The 18,803-nt window shown below is 37.0% G+C and overlaps 1 protein-coding gene across 2 annotated transcripts in view; it reads left to right on the top strand.

The window, feature by feature from the left end:
• LOC149163288 (Glycine cleavage T-protein family) overlaps nucleotides 1–18,803 on the top strand; it is a 388,788-nt gene that overhangs the window by 176,311 nt on the left and 193,674 nt on the right. For both annotated transcript variants that reach the window (XM_089431674.1, XM_089431672.1), the window contains 3 exons: nucleotides 9,730–9,803; nucleotides 9,897–9,962; nucleotides 10,260–10,324. In XM_089431674.1, coding sequence (XP_089287800.1) covers nucleotides 9,730–9,803; nucleotides 9,897–9,962; nucleotides 10,260–10,324 — 205 coding nt within the window. The remainder of the gene's footprint in view (nucleotides 1–9,729; nucleotides 9,804–9,896; nucleotides 9,963–10,259; nucleotides 10,325–18,803) is intronic.

Raw genomic sequence — 18,803 nt, 5'->3', positions numbered from 1 at the left:
ACTGCCCCTCGCTGCAACTCTGATCACTGGTACAATTTCTCTTAGCAAACCTCGCTCTAGAAAATCGAACTGACTGATCACTCTGGTGTATTTCCAACTGACTAAGATTACATCTCTAATCAACAACTAAGATTAGAATTGGCTTGATCCATGTCATTTAGAACCCTCTAACCCAGTTTTATATTAATACCCATTAATATTTTTATTTTCCTAAGTTTAGACTTAGGAACCCATTAAAAATATTAATTATTTTAATATCTCCTTCACCGGGTAGAATTCCCCCAAACCATTCCTGGGTCTTGGAGATCTCATGTGCTTTAGCCTCTCCAATTTTCATGGCTAGAGCACATTCGATCTTACCTCAAATCAACAATGAGCAACTTGACATAATAATACCAATCATTAATATGACAAAAACCATAAAATCAGCGCCTTATAAGAAATTTGCTCAACATTTTAAAGATATATTTGCTCAAAGTAAATTGCAATGCTCTCAAAAGAGAAAGCAAAGTAACCCTAAAATGTAAATAAGAATTGTTAACACAAGATATGTAAGATACAAAATGCTTTTGAGATAATCAACATATCTTGCCAAAACCCAAAAATTAGTAATTAACTTGGAAATGTAAAAGAAAGGAAGTGCTCAACCAAGACATCAATATGCAATTAGATTTGAAGCATGAAAAGAAAGCATTTGTTTGAAAGGATTATAATACTTGCTTTCGGAATAGACTTTGCATATGAAAACTCAAAGTAAATGTAATAGAAAGTGCTCTTGGTTAATTTTATTAATTATCTTTACAACAAGATTACAATTTAACTCTTCAATCCTTAGACCTCACCCTCGCCCAAAGATATAAATCTCACAGTGAGGAGTTAATAGAGGAGTAGAGGGTCCCTAAGATGCCTGTTTCAACCAACTTATGTTGGAGGTAAAATTTTATTGAGGCTTGGGGTCTTCCTACACTAAAATGCCTAGATAAAATGCAAATTGTGTTAATTCCCCAAATTAAAATAATGTTACATGCAAATGCTTCAAAGAGATTGATTTGCAATGCTTGAAAATGAAATAGTGTTCAACATAAGTTGCAATTATAACTTCAATTGGAGGAATAAAATTAGTTTGCATGTCTCATCAAGGAATTAAAATGACACAAGTAATTTGCTTGAAAGTAAAATTTGTTTCAAATAGACAATGACAATAAATTGCTCCAATATTCAAGATAATAGTGTAGCATAAAATTGAAGCATGTATTCAAGTGCTCATGAAACAATTTACCAAGGAAAATGGAAACGAATCTAATTTCGTTAAGAATATAAAATGCTTGCATGTAAAGGATGAATTGTTCAAAGTAAAGTGTAAGCTTGTAGCTTCAGGCAACAATGAGATAGACAATGCAAAACTCAAATAAAATTGTAACAAACTTTAACTTAATGAAATGTGATAATGAGGTTGTGTTAATTTCCAATAAAACATGCATGTAAGTGAATGAAGTATGAAAGCTTAAACCATGCAAATATCAATCCACCCAAGAGAAGCCTCCCTCTAAATGGGGAGATAGGATACCATGGGAGAAATCTCAAGCTCCCACAAACAAATTATATCTTTTATTAATATTACAATGAGAAGAGGACCCTTCAAAGTCCTCAACTAAACTTCAAGGGGAGTCTTCACAGCAATTGCTTGAACTTGGACACTAGACCTCCTTTCTTGAGAAAGTAGTGACAAGATCTCACAAAACTTATGCAAGGGAAACAAGGTGTGAGTTTCCTCCAAATGCCCACGGCTTAGAGAGGAAAATGGGCAGCCCTCTAGTGAACTCGACTTGGCCAAAATAAGCCTCAAAAGGGCTCACGACATCCTTGGAAATCGAACCCCCAACATTTGCCAAAGGTCTTGCAAACACTTGTTAGATGTTGCGGGAGGTTGCTCTTCAAAATCTGCCACACAAGAGTTAGCAAACAATCCAAACAATGACTGCAAAATAAGTTAAGTATTAGTGAAAAAATCAACAAGATAAAATGTATATGTACAATTATAATTTACAAAAGGCTAAGCTAAAGAGTGAGAGTAAACTCTCGTCTTTGCTTAGCCATCTTCAAACTCTTAGATAGCAAATGAAAGAAATGAAATACAATGTTTTCTTAAAAGGGATTTAATTTAGAAGTACTCAACTTGTGTACAAGCTATGTGTCAAAACCCCTGCAAAATCACTTTGTAAGATAAGACTATGAAGTCTCAAAGAACAAATGAGAGCTCCTTTAAGAATGTATCAAGAGTGGGTTGGTCTCTCCAAAGACTTCGCCTCACGCTTGATTTTGTGATCCCAACAAGATGTGCCCTCTACAAAACTTCAATCAAGAATTAGTTCCGTATAGATTTAGCAATAAACAATGATAAGAAACTCCAGAGATTTATTTAAAACCAACTAGAGCATTCTATACCTAGATCATACTTCTAAACCAAATGTCAACGCAAGATAGCTCCACATTACCAAATTTATAGGAGCATATGGAAACAAATTAGATCAAAGCATGAGTAAAAAAAAATATACCAATGATCAACAATTCATCACACTCCTAAAGGAGTGTTGGACATCTAATCCTCAATGGGTTAATGTGGAAGACGAATAGACAAAAAGAAATCCAAAAGACCTTGGGATGTGAAACCCAATGGTCAAACCATGTACTATAAATGTATATCTCTTGTTAATAAAAATATATTTTCATATTTTATCTTTTAGATTATGTTGCTGCCCATGTGTGTTTAACATGGTATCAAAGCAGGCGTATTCCTGCCCTGCATAATTAATTTGAGCCATTTGTTTTATGGCCTTTATGTGCAGATCATTTCTGCCATCAATTCTGCATTTCATGAATATTTTCTCAGCTAAATTTTAGCTGCAACCTGTCATTTCTCCAGCGCCATTTTTGGCCTCTTTCTGCCATATTTTCTCTCTGGGTTCTCTGCGCTCTTTGGGCTCTCTGCCATATGGTATTGTTAATCATTGTCTGCGCCCTCTATGCTTCCTGGGCTGTACATAATTGTTCGACTGCATTTTCTCTTCGCTTGGTATCTTCGCTCCTAACAGCTGGCTCCGTCTGTGGGAATCGAAGGCAGAGATTCTTCGTGTAGAGAAGAGGTGTAGAGCAACAATTTGCCTGAGATTTTTTCAGTACTCACTGTATGGAGCAAACCCAATTGCTCTATCAAACATCTGTTGATATGCGGATTCCTTGATGGACCTATCTGCAAAGGCCGAGCTGTTAAGAATCACCTAGTAGATTCACGATTTTAGTTTTATCTGCGGTGAATAGTTAAAATAAACATATATCTCCAACATTCAATTCAACGATTACAAAGGAGAATTAGAATCTGGAAGTTCATATGTCTTCATTCTTTGTGTTTATTACATATAGTTTCGGTGCGTTGTATTGAATGCATATGTATTGGAGTTGGGTATGTGTTGAATGTTGTGTAATCTCTTGAATTGATACATATCTCTCATACCACTGGTTATCCGCTCTCCCCATTGTACTGTGTTTTACCACTGGTCTTGCATACCACAATTCTTTGCCACCGCATACTACTCCTTAGAATGGTATAACATCGCTGCTCTGACATAGTCCTACTACACTGCTCGAATTGTGCTAAGACTGTGAATTTGGACTGTTGGGCTTCCATATACGCTGCAAGCCTCTGCCCTCTCCACGCTGTTGGCCTCCATATCCCCTCATCGTTGGAGAGATCTATACACCGCTGTTGACCAGTTCTCAACCCATTTCATTAATTGCACGCACTGTTCATCGATCAAAATGCTGGGACACGCGATATGTTTGGTTAGTTAAATAAAGCACGGAATCCTGGTGAATGAATGAAGGGAATGTGCAGCAGATAGAGGCGACGCGGAGCGAGGTTCAAGTATGTTTGTAGTTAGTTGATATGATTCAAATTGACGAGATTCACGGTTCATATAAAAATTGTTTTGGTAATCTAATCCTCTTCTGAAAGAGGAGGATTTCAAGATGCAGTTTTGAACTCCAAGGAAGTTCCATTTTTTATATATTCTATTGGGTGCCATATATATTCTATTGCATACATTTATGCTGTGCAATAAAATGTTATCTAGCAACTCCTTCCTCAGCTGCAAGCCAGGGTGAATTGCTGTTAAAGAGCAGGGTATTCACTTGTATTAGGCGACTTCCTCTCCTCGAAAGTGGTTCCAATCCTACTGCTTAGCCTCAACGACCATGCTCTCCGCCGCAGCTAGATAGACCTCTTCCTTTGAGGAGTTCTGACTGAATCTGTTCCTCTAAATGTGTTACATCTTCCCCGAACAATATTTGTTAAAATACACGATTGCAGAATGGAAAATGTGTCACGACTCAAACTGATTATTGATACGTGTGCATATCATAGAGCACTCAATGATGGATGAATGAACGAGAATACATATGTAATCAACATATATATATATATATATATACACCCGTGTTTGAATCCGTGAGAAGGCAAATGTGGGCTTCTTCGGCCTCCTCTGGGCTCCTGAGAGGAGCTGGCTATCAAAGTCTATAAAAATTTTATTCTTTGTATTCAATTACGTTGGAAACATGGTCAAGATGCGTTGATTGATAGTTTGATGAAATATGTGACTAGCTGTGTGAGAAAGAAAACAGGACGTGCATTGGCGTTTTATTAGAGAAGAGGAATTGCTCATCATTTCATACATTCGGTGAGAAAAGCTGCGACCTAATATTTTCCTCAAATATTGACATCTACGTTGGGGAAGGCAAAGGATCTTTGTTGTTGAGGATCGAACGGTTGATCATTGAACTCGAAAACTATGAACTGTGGCATAGAATATATTTGGTTACAGCTTATATATATGCAATGTTGAAAACCCCTGCAGCGTACAGCGACTAAGTCTTGGTATGCTATACTTTCTTCTTGAAAACCATGTGTGTTTAACATGTATATATAGTGGATCAATAATATGCCATGTGATGGGCATATGTGGTATGAATGTGTGGTACCATATGATATGAAAGCATCCTATGCATTGTCATTTTTCTTGTCGATTCATCTCCCACTCCCTCACAACTACAGTGTGACACACTCCATTTTGTGCAGTGTGTGAGGTCTATTAGTTCTCTTAAAGATACGTGAATGCAACAAACTTTGGCCACTAGTGGTTGATGTTTCCAATTCTTCCCATTAATTTAAGAAGGGAATAAACTTTAACGACACAATTCAACACACTTCACTAGTTAAAAAAAAAATGGTCAGAATCAATGAAGTATTAGAGTTCCTCAAAACTCTCATATTGTCTACTACTCATGATACATTAGAAGTCAAAAAAGTTTCTCTCTCAGACATTCAGGTCTGTCTACAAAATGCACAAGAGAAAATTGATTTTTTGTAGCTCGAATCTCAGCTACAGCAAGAAGAATTAAAACAGAGGAGTTATTCTGAACATGTTTCCGTTCAAAACATTGAGACTGTAACCCATCAGAAGCAAGTCAATAATGTTACAGTTGGTTTAGATTTAGTACCCAATAAAGTAGCAGTTGTACATGCAGATGCAGAAACTCAGTCTGCACTTCCCAAGCCCATGATCAGACCTTGGGAACAGCTTGTCCATAACAAGCACAAAATTGGTCTTGGATATGACAAGGACTTGTCCTTTCATATTCCAGACTACTCCAAACCAATTCAGTTTCAGAGTGCTAGATTCATTCATGACAGTTCACCTCCAACTATTCCAGAATCTGCTCTTCTTCCACAACAACCACAACAGATTGTGAAATGCCAACACTGTGATCGAGTTGGCCATCTGAAAGATCACTGTTTTGATCTTCATCCATGTAAGCACTGTCATAAAACAAGCCATTCTTCACACAGATGCTTCAGAAACAAACTTCCTGCAAGAACAAAGATTCATCTTGGATGGATCGCTTCTTGGCAATGGGCATCAACAGCCAAGAAGATATTCCAATCACATGTCAGAACTTGTTCCAGAGTATTGAACAGTCTTGCAGTTGAGTTTTCTCCATCATCTCACCTTGTATCTGACAAGGGGGGAAATGATAGTCATCTACAAGCTTCAAAGCCACATCAAGCGAGCCTGAGCCACAACTTGCCACACCAGATTTAGAGTTGTAGCCAGAGACAAAGATGCCCCTGAGCATGACTTCAGTTAGTAATCTGGGACACTTCCTCTAGCAGAAGACTTCAGCTTCTTGCCAGTGTCGGAAGAATTCCAGGAATAGAATTGGGGACACTTCCTCTAGTAGAAGACTTCAACTTCTTGCCAGTTTCGGAAGAGTTCTAGGAATTGCATTAAGCATTCCAGAGTTGTTGGTCATCCTTAAACCATCACAGGTTGAGACTTCCCTTTTCAGGTTGAAGTTCTCCCTTTATGCGGGGTGAGACCTCCCTTTCATGGTTGAAGGTTTTCCTCTTCAAAACAATAGGAACACTTTCGGGAACTGCACTAAAGCGTTCCAGTGTTGGTGGTCATCCTTAAATCACCACCCTTTATACCAACATTTCAGAGAGCACATTCAGCCTAGTGCTGCCATGAATTTTTGCACATTTTGTATTATAGCTCTCTTCTTGGACTCATACATAACCCTTCGGATTAAGGGGGGGGGGAATGTTGGACACCTAATCCTCAATGGGTTAGTGTGGAAGCCGAATAGACAAAAAGAAGTCCAAGAGACTTTGGGATGTGAAACCCAACGGTCAAAACCATGTACTATAAATGTATATCTCTTGTTAATAAAAATATATTCTCATATTTTATCTTTCAGATTATGTTGCTGCCCATGTTTTTTTAACAAGGAGGAACACCTCATGAATGAAACCCCAAAGTCTTTATTGATATTTTTGAAAGTGTACAAGGCACCAACACTTCCGCAAGCACAATAGCTAGTAACAATATGATATAAATGAGAGATCAAGGCTCTATTATATAGAACTATGGGAGCCAATCCCAATGTAGAAGTGATTAAACAAGTGGCATGAGGTGACAATCCCAAAGAGAAATTTGAATTTGTTGAATGAAGCTCCAATGCCAAGTGTAAAAATCGAATTCTGGCAAGTGGACATCATTTTCTTCTTTCCTCATGTGCCAAATTCTAATTTTATGATGGAATGACAAGTGTATATGGGTGGTAACCCATGTGGGGACAATTTCCCACAAAAGTCTCCACCAAATATTCTCCCAAATTCTCTCAAATGTGCATTAACTTCACAAATTCGAATTTCCAAGTAAGTAACTTTCTCATTTAATGCCAAAAATTCGATTTTGTTTGAGCACATGTCCTTTCCTTGATTTTAGAAGTCCACGCCACCTTGTGACTTCACTTTAACTCCCCATAATTTTCCACCTCATTTCCACAACATTTGGCATGTGTGGATATTTATTTTTCTCCATTTATTTATTTTCTAGGTTAAATAATTGTCAGATTTCCCACTAAACTTAGGAAAAGTGGGTTTTGAGGGCTAAAAACACATTTCTAACCCCTCAAAGTGCGTCATAGTGGAAAGTTGAGGGTGAAAGGTGCAAATTTCATTACTCATACTCCATAGAACTTCTTTAGACATCACTTATTACCTAAGTCACCTGACATGGAGATTTGAGATTCGACGGATACGAGGATTCAAGTGTAGGATATGGTCATGTTGACCCCCCGGAACAGGACACATTATATATATATATATATATATATATATATTAAAAATTAGATATTTCTTACACAAATTTTCATTCATGATACAAATTCATTGGTTCAAACATGGATCTTCATGTAGATGTAAGTTTTACAAAGTAACATTATGCATACAAAAGTACAAATACAATTGTGAGTCGTGACATAAATGATAAATGATAAATTATAAATTTATAATACATATTTAATTCTTCAATGATCCAATAGGAGAAAGACAAGATAGTAAGATAAAGATATTGTAGTTTTCTCATTAAGCCATCAAAATCAAAATGTGTTACTTTTTACATAGGTAGTGCAATGGCAATGAAAAATAGAAATAGCAAATACAAAACAACTACAAGTCTACAAGTATACAAGCCTCAAGGCATTAGGTAGCTCATGACTCATGAGTCATCAATCCTCATAGTCGTCATCAAAATCAACATCACTTTCCTCATCATCATGGTCACCACTACTCTCCCCTACTGCATCCTCCTCCTCTGTATCCAAAGTCATCTCTGCATTTGCTGGTATGGAGGATAATCATGACAAGCCTTAGCATTTACCTGCTGCTTGAATCTCCTTGAAATTGCTCCCACGCCCTTTGCTCCTTGCTCCCAAACACCCACATCAAACCCACAACAAACTAAACAAGTAAATGTGCAAATAGAATGGAGAAATACGCCTTTATAATGCTGCGCGGGTTCTTGATTTCCGGATTCAAAGTGTCCTGATTGGGACACGTTCCGGATTCGAAGTGTCCTGATTAGGACACGTTCCGGATTCGAAGTGTCTTGATCGGACACAATGTGTCCCGATTTTCGGACACGAATCCGCTTGAATCGTGTCTAATTCGCCGGATTCGGGACACGTAGGGCCTGGGGGACAAATCCGGTTTCATAGCTTTTTACACTACAAATACAATTTTATTAGCAATTTTTGCAGTGTGAAAAATCTAAAAATTTAAAAAATGACTACTTAGACCTAATCAAATTCCACGAAATTTTTTGTCTGATTTAGTATGGTAATATACATTGACTCTAGACACTAAGATGTGTTAGGGACTCAACCTTCAAACGGTCACCTCGGCTTTGGGGTAAAAAATGAGTGAAAAAACCTAGAAAATTATCCGCCTCTGAAAAAGAAGGGATAATTAACCAGATAAAAAAAACACTCCAAGGTGTACTCATTTGCTGATCGAGTCCCAACATCCTAGGCCTATTACAGACTCAAAAAATCATCATTACTAGTATTACTTATTACAATTCCCCGCAGCGTGTGGAATCTGGGTACAAGAAATATGATGAGAAGATAGAAGTAGAGTTAAAAAACTTTGTTGACTGATGATAGCTGATGGTACAAGTGTTCCCTGGATCATCCTTGGGCATGGAGTCTTTCATCTAATTATCAGGTGCTACTTTAGTGGTCAACAGGATCAATGAAGTGTTAGTGCCTATAGGTACTATCTTACATCTGCCACATTCTTTTTTTATTTCTTTTCGATGTGTTTGATCCTTTAAAGCTTTTCGTGAATGTCTATAATAATGATTTAAGATATCCTTCAGAATTGAAATATACATGATATATGTTCTTTGTTTATTAAAGACTTCTTTACTAGTACCATAACAAATATTGTTGTTCCCAAGGAAATTTGAAAAATCTAAGAAATATCAGTGACTGATCAAATCTGTAAACCACACTAACCTAGTAGACCACACCAATTGTTTCAACCAATCACATGTAGCTCTGTTCTCTATCAAATTTCAATTAAAAGATCAGAAAATATGATGTCATCACAACTGCATATAATTTATGCAAAGGTGAACATAGGCACAATGGCTCAATAGTTAGACAAACTGCATGCTTTGCTGTGCGACAACAAATTTGATTTCTTTTATTTCAATGGTTAAACTACTGCATTCTTCTGCAATGCAATAACAAACTTTTATTTTTTTCATCTTTTTTCATATTTGACATTTAGACATTTGAACATGTAAAATGGTTTCCCTTATGCAGTCATTGGAGATGACAGGATACACTTTATGCATAACCAGAGCACTGCTGATTTCCAATCTTTGGCAGAAGGACAGGTGAAATGGAAGCTCTAAATCAACCATTTTTCATAGCTTCTCAATGAATACATTCAAATTGAAATTCATAATGAAATCCTTTGAAATATGCAGGGCTGTGATACTGTGTTTTTGACACCAACAGCTCGCACTATTGATCTTGCCAATGCTTGGGTCATGGTAGGTATTATCCCTCTTCTAAACTAAAGTTTGGTTCCTGACCACAAATTAATCTCATGAGTCTTTTCTTTTTGGTTTTCCTTGGCACTATGTTTTGTTTGGATGTATTTCTACTCAAATTTTATTTGGATGTATTACAAACTCATAGTCCTCAAGGTGAATTTCTTATCTGAAACATCAGCACTATTTCCTATCATATTTCATTTCAATGGGGTATATGGGGTAGATTTGCTGTTGTGGAGCCTTTTTTTAATCACTATTTTAAGTGATGGAACACTTTGTTCACATCTTTTGCAGAAAAATGCCATTACACTTTTGGTGTCTCCAACAACTCATGAAAGCATTGTTACAATGCTCAACAAGTATGTTTTCTACATTATTCTCTGAGTATTTGATAAAAACAATAAGGGAGTCTCGTGAGAGAGCTTCAAAACAGTATGGAATTTAAATTTTATTAACATTCACTGGTATCCAAAAGTGACAAATGGGATTGCTAAAGTTATGATAACATTTCATCTGTATAATCACTGAGATGACAGGAGTGTTGGAAACACTGAGAGGGGGGTGAAATCAATATTTCTTATCAATTAGTATATTTTTAATTCCACAGAGCATTAATTGTTATTAGCATCATAAATATAAACATCATCAACACCATTCAAATAGAGACAGTAGACACAAAGATTTTTAGGTGGAAATCCCTCCGGGACAAAAACCACTGAACGGTTCTTAATATTTTTCTTTAAAAGATTTACATCAAGTTTTTAGATCCAACTGAAGGAGGCTCCAACCCACAGATTTACAGGCTCGAACCTGTAGGATGCTCCAACACACTGTTTACCAATTGCAACTGGAAGGACGCTCCAACACCCTGGTTTACTAGCTCCAACCTGAAGGTGCTCCAACTCCCTGTGTACTAGCTGCAACTGGATGGACGCTCCAACACTTTGTGCAAGCTTCCACCTACCCTAGCACCACTTTGCCACCCTGGAGTGTTCTCAGGCTCCAACATGAAGGTGACTCCAATCACTTGCCTTGCACCACCCTACCACCCTAAACAGCCGGCAGACCACATTTCACAATTTTTTAGTTGGATCTACCTATGCTCCAAATCAATTACAAAGAAAATGCAATACAAGAGAACTGCAACACAAACTCTGGCAATCAAATCTGCCTCTGTATATCAAATTCCAGTTGTCAATTTCAACCACTTCTATCTCTCTCCAAACTGCACATTAAACCTTAGCTTCACAACTATAGCCAATACTGCTTGTTGTATAGATAAATCTGTTAATAACTCAAGCAAAAGTATGTCCAATCATTAATACAATATTCTGCACCATATCTGCTCTGGCATCACAAACCTATAATACTGTCATTGCTCTCACTGTTTGCTTGTGCCCACGAGCACAACCCTAAATGCCACCAATCTGTCCTATGCCCAACATTGCATTTTCTTGATTGTTGCAACAAGATCATGCAAGCCCAGTCTGTTGTCCCAAACCTTAGCTGGACATGCCACAATAACTGTGCTCTTTGTTACCTGATTTTTCACCATTGAGCTATCATGTCTTCAACCTGTCATTTTAAACCTAGCATACTGCTGCAACAAACCCTAACTGCTAATTTACTTCAGATATACAAAATTCTCAGATAATGAATCCCTTACACAAATTACAAAACCCTTACTGCAAGAATTGAGCTGAAGATCATGAGAATCCTTTTTATTACTGGATTCCTCGGATAGTTAGAATTATCTTCAGAACCAATCGACACCTTGATGAGTGTTTGTGCTAGTGACCTGTAGGTAGTTTTTGCATTCATTCTTCTTAACCTTCTTTCAAATGAGGTATGAGTAGAGTCTCAATTATGCCACTATACTGACAAGAGATCTGTTGCTAACAAGGTCTATGCAGATCCACCCTTAAGAGAAACTTTCACCTTCAGGTCATTCCAGTGAGTTCTGCCTTAGAAGTCATGTATTACGTGCTCAACGTTTCAATGTAATCTTTGCAAAAAGGAAGCTCAGACTGCAGTTGCTTTTGGGATTTGGACAGGCACAGGTGTATACACTAGATCAAATGCATCAGGACTTGCAATAACGATATAGCCCTCTGCAAAGTTGAATGATGATTTTTTTCTCACAGATTCTTCAATAAGCGTACAATAGTGCTACAAATGTTTAACTTGTCTTAAGAGAATGCCACTGTGTATTGTATCACTGTCTTTTCACTCAAAATCAACTTGGATCACAAGGTTTCTTCAAAATTTTGTTACGAAGACAGACATCAAGTATACAACCTTACTGCTGCTAATGGAGATGATAAGACAACAAATCTTCTACTGCCACAAGTTAAATCCTGTAGGATTATAGTAAAATCTTTATTTGTGACTGTAATATCAATCCTGCACATGGAAACTGCATCTAGAAACCTTTAAATTTGAAATTACAGATGTCTCAATATATGCCAAGATTTTTCCCAGTAACATGTATCATTTACATGCCAATTCTGCTTCCAAAAGACAACTCAAAATGTGTATTAAGCGGATCCATCAAAACACTCAGCATGCATACAATGAAACGTGGACAATTAATGTAGTGAGAATCAAGATTCCAACTCAACGGCTACATAATGTTTAGTCGACCTATATAACCTGTGCGATAATCTCCTATCAGAGACAGTTCGAATAAACTAGCCAACTCAACGAGGGGACTCCAATGGTTTCAAGTGCCAGCCATGTGGCATTGCAAGGCTTCCTCCAGAGTCCGCACACAGACAATTTATACGTAGGCATTCATTTTAAATGATTCAGCACACATTAAAACACGTTGTCAATTACCCATTGCATCTGCCCTTAAATCATCAGTGCAAATGATGATGTGTAGGCGTTTACCAATCACATCCCTTTTAAATTACCAATGCAAATTAAAACGAGTGGCCAGACCCAATCCCGAATTGCAGGTATACAGTGTGTAATCACCTGTGCAAGAATTCCAGCGAAGCCCTTTAACCAAAGCCAAAATAAAAATTAAAAATTTCCAGAGTTTGCCTGAACGTCAGATCTCCATGGCTGCAGACAAATACTCGCACAAAATATTTCTTTCAATTTGAAAACTAGTCAATTCGTTTTGGTATATTTTTCATTATGGTTGTGCATATATTTATAGGACTTAATGGAATAAGCCGACATGATTACTTACACCTTCATGTTCGAGGGTCATAAAAAAAATTATAATGTCATGCTTTGTGACCATGTTTAAGTGTTGATAAAGGAACCTTTCATTACTTTGTTGTATGCTGCGACTCTTACTTCAACAATATTTAATAGCATCAATTTCTCAAATTCACTTCTTCAATTTTCCAATGACAGTATAGCAATAGTAGATAGAACAAATAAACAAATGCACATAGAAAGACAGCCAAGAGACAAGAGACAAGAGACACAATATTTGGTCAATGACCAAGGAAAAACCCCACTAGGGGGAAAACCCTTGCAAATCTTCTTCTATTAAATTGTCTTCAAATGTTAAGCAGAGAGAGTACATCATCCAAGAGTCAAAGTGAACCTTTGACTAGCCAATATCCAATGTCAATATCCAATATCCAAATATACCAAACAACTATTCAAACCAGAGACAAAGGAGAGAGATGAAGTCAACAATAGTCAAATCTGATCTTCTTGTAATCTGCCCAAGTCAACAACAGTCAACAACAGTGTATTCAACCCTAACCAGTCAACAGTCAGCGGTCAACACAGCCCTTTAGGAGCTCTGTCAACTTCAGTCAAACTCGACCTCAAATGTTTGTCAAAGTCAACCCAAAAAAGTCTTCAAAGCCTCAGTCAAACTCAGTCAAAGGAGAGAGATAGTCTGCTGTTCCAATCTGCAATTTCTTGCGGTCAACATAGAAAGTCAACTCCAGTCAAACTGCCCAGATTGCCTCGGTTTTTGTGCCAGTCATTTGTCAATCTATTACTAACATTGTTGTGTCTAGCTATATTGAATCACATTGATTCTTGTTTTGGGTAATTCATCAATTGATAAATCTACCCCATTCATATTCTTCATTGATTTTACAGAATCCTAGATAGGTTCTCTGAAAAACTCTAACCTAAGGGTATGCTGACAATGTGTGAAACCCTAACTTGCTTAGGGTTATTGTGAAATGCTATTTGAAGTTCTTGTTGATGATGTCATGTTTGGGATTTTGGTATGATCATGAAATCTTAACTTGTTAGGGTTGAATGATGTTTGTCTGAGATCTTGAACCTTTGAAATTTTGGAATAGTAGGGTTTGCTTTGCTAAGTTATGAAACCCTAGATATTTAGGGTTTGATTGAACTGATAAGCAAAACCTTTGTTATGTGTTTAAAGTAAGACCCTAGGAATGAAGCCCTAGGTATATATATGTGTACATTTGGTCGAAACCCTAGCTTGGTCTAGGTCAATATATGTCTAATGTATTAATGTTGTCTGACATATGATATGCTTATGCATGATAACAAATTCCTAGATATCTGTGTTGACCTAATTATTGATGGTCATAAGTCTTAGGGTTTAATATAAGTCCTTGTCTAAGATTCTAGGATGATGATATTTGGAAATCTAGGGTTTTGCAGCTAAACCCTAGTAGTAGTTAAATTCTCTAGTATGTGTGATATAACAATCTGAGATCTATTTATATAATGATTGTTGAGATTGTGAAAATGAAATTCTAGAGTTTTGGAGTTAAGCCTTAGTAGAAGTCAAAATCTCTGATGTATGATGACAATGTGATAATTTGAGATTTGTGCAAGATTGTTGAAATCTGAGTTTTATTTGTGATTTATGTTTGATTGAAAAATCTAGGGTTTGCAACGAACCCTAGTGGAAGTTGGTCATGTTGATGACTAAGCTGTGATTGGTTTTCACTGATTAATACTCTTTTATGAAATCTAGGATTTGTATGAAACCCTAGTGGAAAGTCTAACATGTGAATTATGAAAGTTGTTAGATGCCTTGTAGATCTATATTTGTTTGAATTGTTTCTAGGGTATATGTTGCAAGAGGGTATGTCATACCTTTGGAAGAAACATTGAAACCCTAGATGTAATGAAAGTTGTTATGAAGTAGTCTAGGGTTTATGACAAAGTCCCTAGCAAGATGTTGAAGAGTATATGTCTCTTGTTTATAATTAAGTTTGGGTATCTAATATGTACAAGGTTGAAATTTTTCCATAATTCTAATATGACTAACTTCATGCTTCTAGAGATTTGGTTGTACTTGCTATCTAAGTTGTGTAGATACACAATCTTCAATATGGTGAAGATGTTCGTTGATGTGATAAGCATGATGTGGATGATGATAACTCTGATGAAATGATTGGAAGCCACAAAAGATTCTCTGATGTCGAAGAAAAGAAGTTGATCTCCTTGGGTTAAGAGGGATTCTGAATAAGAAATATCTCCTTGAGATTAAGAGGGAGCCTAGATAAAGGGCAACTCCCTGGATGAGAAGGAGGGCATAGCATAGTTTTGATTGGACAATATTTTTGGAAGCTATGTTGCTGTATAGGAAGTAGGAAAGGAAATAATTGAGGAATCTTCTGTCAAAGATTCGATTGATATGTCGTACTATGTTGAGGAGCAACATCGGTTGTCTAGAAGATCCCAAAGGTTTGTTTTTGATTATGTACATGTGAAAGTATATTATTGATTGAGGTTGTGTTTGTACAAGTGAATCTCTCGAAGGTTTTGATAGCATGCTGGTTACCAATCAGTTTGATTGGGAGAGATTGGTTATTCTTGATCTGCTAGATCAAGGAGTGTTGAGGCTTTGTGAGTGAAGCATTGCCCGGGAGGACACTTGGCCGACACTTTGTGCTGATGTCTAGGTCTCAAAGTTGGAAAGGTGGTGTTGGTTATTGAGCTCTATTTTTGATACACACCTCGATCCCTGTGTTGATGGTTAGCAAGTAAGCCTGATGGTACCTAGAGAGGCTGAAAGCTTGAGTCCATCTTATTCCCACTTGGATAGATTGCTCTTCTCATGAATCTAGTCTGTGGCATTATGGTGCCTAAATTGTTGAGGGACCAATGGATAGATTTCCCTGGCCAGGAATCTAGTCCATGGCATGGCGGTGCCTAAATTTCTTCATGGTTCATATAGTTGAGATCTTCTTTGTACTTGTATATGATGAATACCTCCTAGTTAAGAGGGAGTGTTGGAAAATGTAACTAGGTTCAGTCTTCATTAAATCTATTTGAGTCATCTTGTAATGTACTTGTCAAAAGAACTAAGAAAATAATTTTTGTTATTATTGTGACTTATTAAAGCATGGGTTTCATGCTTAGGTCACCATGTTTTAGGTTTGTTGAAATTTGATGACTTAAAAAGGTTTCCAACAATCCCAACACAGTTTTAGTTTCACCTTATCACTCCCATTCAGTGAAATGCCCTTTCCCATAAACATACATTCAACATATAGAATTCTGGAAATGAAATTTTCAGATTAAAGCACATGGGACTGTCAACACATGCTGAAAATAAATATGGACATAACCAGACCAACAACACACATAAAAATACACAGATTTTTGGTCAACTTAGACCTAGGAAAAACCCTTTCAATCTTCTTCGGAGAAAACCTGTTAGAGAGCTCTTCAAATTTATTTATCTTTCAAGTTCAAGAAAATACATTTGCAGACAAAATAAAACAACAAAATACAATTTATCTCTTCAGCCTATTGACCACTATGTGTCAACGACCCATAGCAGTACACCCCCTTTTTTCGCAAAAGGGATAGCGCCTAATCGATGTGTCCGTGTCGTCCAGCCATCATCATCAGCCTGATTATCATGTTGTAATGTAAACCCATTCTGCATATATGTGATGTAAATAATTTCAACAGATCTGTGTCATGTATGTAATTGCCTAGGTAAACTTATTTTTCTGGTAACGATCTACATTCCGGGATGTTTTTTGTCTCACCAATCCATTCTCGGATGGTCGGCAGAGTTTTCCTTCAGCCTTATTCCAAAGTCGAAATGAATTTTGTCACTAGGATCTTAGGCGAGTCTTAGTGTTATAGATCGAGTCTGTGTAAAAGTGATTTGGGAATAATCCTAACTATTTGGTTAGGTTATTTTATTACAAGTTGCTTAGTCTGCTGGATTATATTTGTGTCACAGAAATGGATAGTCTGTGAGGGTATTTTTCAAATGGGTTTTCCCCCTTGAGATGTAAAAAATGTAAAAAAATCATGATGTAAAGTGTCTTGAGGGTTAGAAAAATAATTTATCCCCTCATAGGTCCTAAGTCCTAGGTCAAAGTCAAAATTTTGAGGAAATAAATGCAAAATTTTAATTTTTGAATTTATTAAAATGCATTTAATTGAAAAATGCGAAATTTCCTCAATATTTAAAATTTCGACGGATGAGATTAAAAGAAATTTTGATCCTCATCAACGGTCGAGATCACTTTGACAAGGATCACTCGAGCTAGCCGTTGGGAGATCTTTAAATAGGAGGTCAGTTGTCAGTTGAGGTCATTCGATCTTTGAGTCGTGTGTTAAGTGAAAGCTCTCTTGTTATCTCTTTTCATGAGCAATAAAGAAAGACTTTGGGGTTAATTTCTGTTGGTGTTACTCTTCGTGGAAATGCTGTAAGATGTGTTATTTTCATTCATAGATTTCCTTTTAACCATTGATGATAGCTTTATGAAGAGTGATTTAAGCACAGGTATCTTGTTTGATCACTGGGGTTTGAATGGTAATTTAATTTCTGAATATAATGGCAGGTATCTCTATTAAATCTAAATTTTATTATCATTTTCTTGTTCTACGTTAATGGTCGAATTGAGTTGTGTAGGGAATTCTTGATTTTTAGATCATCGGGTGTTCGGGGAAGTTTTCAGTTGAACTAGCCAACTCCTAATTAGTATTTTCTGAAGAGCCCAACTTGATTGAATCCTGGGCTTATCATAAGAAGTTTCATTGTTGATGCATGAAGGGTTTTGGGCGAAGCACCTCTGTTTAAATTTAAAATTTCAAAAAAATTTATGTGCTAAATTGATAAATCTGGATTTTAAGAGCCTCAGATTGTCAGATCTGGGAGCGGAGTTGGACTCACACTCGCCAGATCTGTTAGATCTGCTACTCCTGTGCATAGATCTGTAATTTTTTTTTCTAATTTTTTCTGACTTAGGGTTTCTGGGGTTTCATTTTTAGGAACAGGTTGCAGATTTGAGGGTGAAATTTGATTTTGAAGCCAGATCTAGGCCCTGGAGGGTAAGATCTGGCCTCAAGACCAGCTTTTGCAAGGATACTATCCAGACTTATTGCAGTCTAAGGGTTTAAATTTTTCTGGAGATGATTCTGCAGGGTTTCATTAATAAATCTGAGATAAAATTTAATTTGGAAATTTCTGGGTTTCATTGGGCTGCGATTTCCCATTTTGTTCGCTGCATGGGGTCTTTCCAAGTAGAATTATTTATGAATCTGTGTAACCTGCCAACCTCACTCCATCTCCTCACCTATAGTCTAGACCATAATCAACAGTCCCCTGCACGTAGCGAAGAATGTGCTTTGCAGCTGCCCAGTGCACCTTCCTGGGCTCAACCATGAACTGGCTAAGTGTGTTCACTGCAAAGCATATATCTGGGCTAGTGTTGACCAGATACATCAAAGACCCAATAAGCTACCTATATAATGTGGGATCCACCAAACTAGAATCTGAAGCATGAAGCTTCTTCCAATTGGTGATCATAGGTGTAGACATGGGTCTACAGTCTGCCATGTGAAATCTGCTCAACACATCCACAACATACTGCCCTTGCCCCAAAAAGATATGCCCCTCCTCCT

The sequence above is a fragment of the Pinus tabuliformis genome, chromosome 5_1, assembly GCF_031772625.1.
Source record: "Pinus tabuliformis cultivar Carrire ecotype Pingquan chromosome 5_1, CPIR1, whole genome shotgun sequence".
NCBI lineage: Eukaryota > Viridiplantae > Streptophyta > Pinopsida > Pinales > Pinaceae > Pinus > Pinus tabuliformis.
Note: the sequence above shows the minus strand (reverse complement) of the source record. Positions and strands in the feature narration are given on the sequence as shown.